The 5,863-nt window shown below is 42.8% G+C and overlaps 1 protein-coding gene across 1 annotated transcript; it reads right to left on the bottom strand.

Annotated features, from left to right (window-relative positions):
• Positions 1 to 3,997: 3,997 nt before the first annotated feature.
• LOC145816749 (uncharacterized) lies at positions 3,998 to 5,507 on the bottom strand. The gene is made up of 2 exons (XM_082912696.1): positions 5,109 to 5,507; positions 3,998 to 4,081 (listed from the first exon to the last, which is right to left on the bottom strand). Exons 1-2 carry the CDS (start codon positions 5,505 to 5,507, stop codon positions 3,998 to 4,000), a joined length of 483 nt encoding a protein of 160 aa, XP_082768822.1.
• Between the last annotated feature and the right edge of the window lie 356 nt (positions 5,508 to 5,863).

The following is a 5,863-nucleotide window of genomic DNA, read 5'->3' as shown; positions in this document are numbered from 1 at the left end:
AATGGACATTTTATTATTTAATTGTTTCCGTTTTGGGCCCTGTTAGTGAATAAAATATTTGTTTTGGAAATCTTATTTTGAGGCTTAAGTATAGGCCGGTCATGTCCTAAACTTTTAGGGGCAAGTTTGGCAAATGACATGTATTCCTCGAACTCCTTATAGAAACAGATGCTGAATACTTGGTCTGTTGGGGTGAAGAATAAAAAGAGAAAGAGAAAGAACCTCTAGATTTCTTAGAGGATCCCATGTCACCTCGGGATTCCGCATAGCCTGACCTCTTATGTTTCAACCTCAATTCCTCCGTCTTTAGCATAATTTCTACATGTGTTCTGGCCTCCACTAGCCTATCATACTCTTTGTACATGTTGGCCCTGAACTTCATCAAAATCTTGGGCCTCAATCTAATCTCAAACTACATGCATCGATGCTCCTCAGTTGATACAAGCTCTGGTGCAAATCATGCCAAACTAGTAAGTGTGGCCTCAATTTCTGTTACCGGTGTATCAAGCTATATAAGCTCCTCGAACTGTTTCCTCAACCTCTCCCTAGCAGTTGGAGGCAAAAACTTTTCCTGGAAGGCATGGGTAAAGGCCTCCCATGTATGCTCAGCTCTCATCTTAATAGATTTCCACCATTGTCCGGCCTTCCCTTTGAGTTGATACGCTGACAATGCTACTTAGAGCTCTCCATCTAAGATGTCCAAAATCTCAAAAGACTTGAGAATTTGCTCTAACCATTTATCTACCTTCATGGGATCAGGTTCGCTACTAAACTTGGCAGGGTTAGAGCGAAAGAATTCCTTCTTCAAGAAGGAGGTTTGTGTTTCTCCCTCTCTTGTCCTTGCTGCTTGCTCAGCTCGGAGTATCTCCATGGACCCTCGAAGAGCCCTAGTCATTTCTCGAGCTAGTGCCTCCATCATATCTTGGACCGGAGGAGTGGCCACGTTGTTTTTCCCTACACCTTGTTCTTGGAGTGGAAGATCTTATTAGGCCAGAATACTCCGACTACCCCGGCGAGGTCTACCATGGCCTCTGCCATGTCCAGACATCCTATATAAAATAAGAGATAAAGGAATTAACTCACAATTCATGTACCCACACGCCAACCCACACGTCACACTCGAATAGTCACATCCCTATCAATCTATTCATTGAGCATAAAGCAATCCATGTAAGCACGTAAACATGTAGAGCACATACGGATCATTCTCCTAAGATACAGGCTTGTTCCACAACACCCAAAGACTTCCAAATGGAAAAAGCATTGGTCAAGTGCTTTTCCATCGGGACTTCAATGAGAGTAATGGACGCAAATCATTCTCTTTTGCCATATTCATACTGTTCTGCACCCAAATTGTACTGATTTGCCATACTCATACTGATTCTGCACTGATAATGTTCTGATTTGCCATACTCATACTAATTTTGCATTGATAAAGTTCTGATACTTCGTTTCTTGCTTTCAGCCTCCACCTACACTTGCGGCACCAGTGGCACCTCCTTCGATTGCGGAGAGGAGAGGTAGACATGCTCCTATAGGCGGCAAGGGCGAGGGTAGAGGTCGGAACAGAGATAGGGGTGCCCGGAGTGGAGAGTCAGGTTTAGGAGACTTCATCATCCCTGGAGCTGATTGTAAGCAGAGATGACGCTGAGACTAGTAACACTAAGGAGACAATGAGTGGGCACTCTGAGCCTGGGAGCGAGGATAATGATGTTGGTTTTGAGTCAGGAAGCAGAGAGGATACCACTGGCTTTGAATCCCACTCCTCTGATGACAGCGGTGCCGATAGTGGCAATGCCCCCGATGCCTCTCGAGTCTGATACAATTGATACCAATTTTTGTACTCTTTTTGCTATTTTCTTTTGCTTTGTAGTGTAAAACTTTGTATAGCTTCAGATAGGCCTGTTACTTTTTGCTTTAAAAACTTGTTTTTTCTCTTTTGTAAAAACTATGATTGGGGTCAGACCCTGCAGTTTTATGAGAGGAGTTTTATTTTGCACAGCATCTCGTGAATGGCACCATACTTGCATAAAATTGGAACTGAATTTGAAATTGAAAATGCTTGTATTTGAATGATGCTCGTAACCAGATAATGAGCCTTTAATTGACCAAAATACAAAATATAACTCTATAAAGGAAAAACAAAGAAAAAAACAACCTAAACACACCTATTTGCACTTGCCAGAAACAAAAGACTCAAAACAAGACTAAAAAGCAAAAAGGGCCAATCATAACACTGCTGCCCAGTTGCATGGCTAGCACCCTTGGTCGATCAGCCAAAAGGGCCAATCATAACACTGCTGCCCAGCTGCATGGCCAGCATACTTTGTTGGTCAGCTAATGGAATAGACGGCTGGTTGAGAAAGGTGGCCGGCCGGCCAAGGTCTTCTCTTTCTCTTTCCTTCAACAAAACACTATCTTTTCTATAGTTTTCTTTGATAATGGAGATATTTCTTGCCGAAAGGCTCAAGGATTAGATAACCATTTTGGATGGCATTGAAAAGGTAAATTTTCAAAGTTTTGGCATAAATGCTATTTTTTCATTGAGTCGTACACCGCTTTGTTTTCCGTTCCTTCATGCTGCTACCCGATGTTAGGATCTACTCATTCATGTGTTTCACTTCAGAGCACAAGAGATGTATCCTACTCTCGAAGAATTTCAAGCATTAATGGAGTCTCGACGTGATGAGGAGATTATGCCTCAACCCCATTTTCTCCATGCACAAGCTCTTGCACAGATGTGTGGGCATACTTTAGACAAGGTTCGGTCCTTGGCTCATGATAGGGAGTTAGATATACCTAGCTTGATTCATCGGTTTTCCAAAATTGGAGACAGTGGTGACCTTCTTTGGCGAGGTAATCGTCAACATGCCCTATGCTTATGTTTAATTGCACACTTCCTACTTGTCCCTAGTTACAACGAAGCTTGCATTAGGTTGATTGAAGTGGCTTAATGCCTGAAGGAGGGTAAGAGCTACATAGGTTTGGCATTAGCCGAGATATTGATGGGTTTAGATGCCTTCCATCGATGGGAGACTTCTCGATTTGCGGGGAGTCCACTCCTTCTTTAGGTATTGTTTCCCACCCACTCTTACTTATGATTTCTCACATCACTTGGCACCCACTTTGTATTTTCTCTCAAAACCCTTTCCTTACTTTTTCTCTTAACGTACATCTCTCTATTCTTTAATCTCTCTTATTTTTCATCCCTTCCCAAGTATGGTTGATGGATAAGCTGAAGGTCGTGGACCCTTGCCCCGAGTATTCAGCCAAATCCTACTTTTTTTGCTCACGATTAGTGGACTTTCCCATAGAGGGATTATGGTGTGACTAGATGTGTAGCAGATCTGCAACTGACATTGCTTGGCGTTGCCCCTGGCTAAATTTGACTGAGATGAGTTACAACATGTCTCACCAACTGGGTATACAGCCGATCGGCTTTACACACTGTATCTTCTACTTCCCATTCCAGTTCAAATGTCAGTTTGGATGTGATCAGACCTGCCCAGATGAGGGGGTGGAACACGCTGCTCTATTTCCAGTTTGTGCTTCACACCTGGCTCAATATCTCGCTGCTTGGAGGATGAGAGAGCTTCTGGCCTCTACTGTTAGCTTTAATAACGTCCTTTCCAGTGAGTGCTTGGCTTAGCTCAAGGACGAGACACATGTTAGGCCATCCTTGGCTGCAAAGACTTCCGATAGCGCGAACAGGAGGTAGAGGATAGTCACCTGACTCATCTTTGCCCCTAGTTTATTGCTTTGACTTTTCTTTTCATGTTTTTATGAAATAAAAGAAACTTTGATTTAATAGGAGAGTTGTAGAATGTACTTGTGTTGAAATCATGTAATTAAAGTTGTGAGCATTGAAATTTTTTCGTTTTGGTCCAAATAATGGTCCATGGTGTAAAAGGTAAAATTTTGAGAAAACCAACTTCATTAAAACTTTTCAAAACAATTTTCAGAAACAGTCATTACTTGACACACAGGGAATCAATCCTTAAGATGTACAACCCCGAATTAACAGATCATAACTACCCACAACTACATTCACCATCACTACTCTGTGTTGCAACTGGTCCTTCTGCAAAATGGAGGTAACACAACCAAGTTAACAGATGATGGAAAAAGAGGAACCGATCAAACAAATGGACAAACAGTTGAGTTGGAAATGGTTACGGTGAACTTCGGGATGAAGTTGCTTACGTATCTCGAAGATGGGAATCAGGCCTTACGTTGTTCGGTTCAGGTTCACTCGAGTATTTACTTTCTCCTTTTGCATTATAACTTTTGCCAAAGTCGCCCTTTGGGTTTTCAACCTTGCGAGCTCCATTTTTCTGTATTTCTAATTTTTCATGCTCTAACTTTTGCCTAGGTCGTCCTTTGGGGTTTTCGACCTAGCGAGCCTCTTAGGGATAGTATTTCTTCAACTTGTCCATGTTAATCGGTTGCGAGAACTCCAAGCCATCTAAATCCATGAGAATGATTGCTTTCCCCAGACCAGATAGATTTGATAATGTAAGAACCTATCTAATTGGGTCTGAACTTGCCCCTAGGGTCATGGATGGGAGCTCGGTTGTCTTTGAGCACCATGTCTCCTTCTTTGAGGTTTCTGGATTTGAATTTCTTGTTGAAAGCCTTGGCAATTCTGCGTTGATATCCTTGGATATGATATAACACCTTCAATCTCCTCTTGTTAGATAACATCAATTTTTCAAATATGTTCTGCTCCCAATTTGCCTCTGTTATTTGACATTCGGCCATAATTCTCAGTGTTCGTATTTCGATCTCAATCGACAAAACAACTTCCATCCTATATACTAGAGAGTAGGGGGTTGCCCCTGTAGATATTTGAATTGACGTTCTATATCCCCAGAGTGCAAAAGGAAGTTTATCTGGCCAATCTTTATAGGTTTCAACCATCTTTCACAGTATGTTCTTGACATTCTTGCAAAAGGCATGGATTTGACATTTGTGACATCGCCGAACAATGTTAATCTAATCCACCTCTATGGTTGACCAATAATAGCCCTGCTTGAGGATCTTCTTAGCCAGCATCACACCATTCATGTGTACTCCACACTCTCCTCCGTGAATGGCCTCCATGAGACGCTTCTCTCTTCTTCTTCAACGCAGAGCTTGTACATTCCCAAATCGCCTCTCCTGTACAATTTATTCCTGCATATGATGAACTGAATGGCCAGACACCGTATTCCCCATTTATCCTTGGCATTTGCCCCTGGTGGAAAAGTGTCCTTATCTAGAAAATTCCAAATATCGTAATACCAGGTGTTCTTGTCTTGAACTTCATCTATTGCGGCTATTGTCTCATAAGCAGGCGCATACTTCTGTTCAATGATCATCGGACCCATCTTCACCTCAAGCGGTATGTCTACCATGGAGGATAGAGTTACCAGTGCATCAGCAAACTGGTTGTTCTCTTTTAGCAGATGTGTGAATGTCAGTTTTTCAAACCTCAAAATCAGAATGCCCAGGTGTAGACACCCCATTTTTGACCGTCTTCAAGACTTGGACGTCATCGTTTGAACACTCGATGATCATCCATGTTCGTGTTCGTCTTGAGTTTTCGGAGGTTTCGGTCACGCGCCTTGCCTCAAGACCTCTCGACTTGTTTGTTTTGTGCTTGGTTGCGCACCAAACACTTGTGTTTTTGCTTCTGAGGGTAGGGAATGGCTTGTTGGCCATCCCCACACCTCACCGGTCTTGGCTTGAGGCCACCGGCCTTGTTTTATTGCTACCGGCCAAAGATTTTGGTCGGTCGGCAATGTTTTTGGTCGGCCGGCCAGTTTTGTTGGTCCATCGACCATATTTTCCGGCCGACCCCTTTCCATCTGCTTTTGGCAGA

The sequence above is a fragment of the Camellia sinensis genome, unplaced genomic scaffold (genome assembly GCF_055761805.1).
Source record: "Camellia sinensis isolate YWXY unplaced genomic scaffold, ASM5576180v1 Unanchor4, whole genome shotgun sequence".
Classification (NCBI taxonomy): Eukaryota; Viridiplantae; Streptophyta; class Magnoliopsida; order Ericales; family Theaceae; genus Camellia; species Camellia sinensis.
This window is presented reverse-complemented; position numbering and strand designations above follow the sequence as displayed.

What these genes read in the sequence shown, in the direction of transcription:
- LOC145816749 (XM_082912696.1), bottom strand. Translation starts at nt 5,507, where the DNA reads ATGGGGTGTCTACACCTGGGCATTCTGATTTTGAGGTTTGAAAAACTG. An exon ending in TTGAAGAAGAAGAGAGAAGC is followed by an intron (nt 4,082 to 5,108) that starts GTCTCATGGAGG and finishes TCCATTTTGCAG; the next exon opens with AAGGACCAGTTGCAACACAG.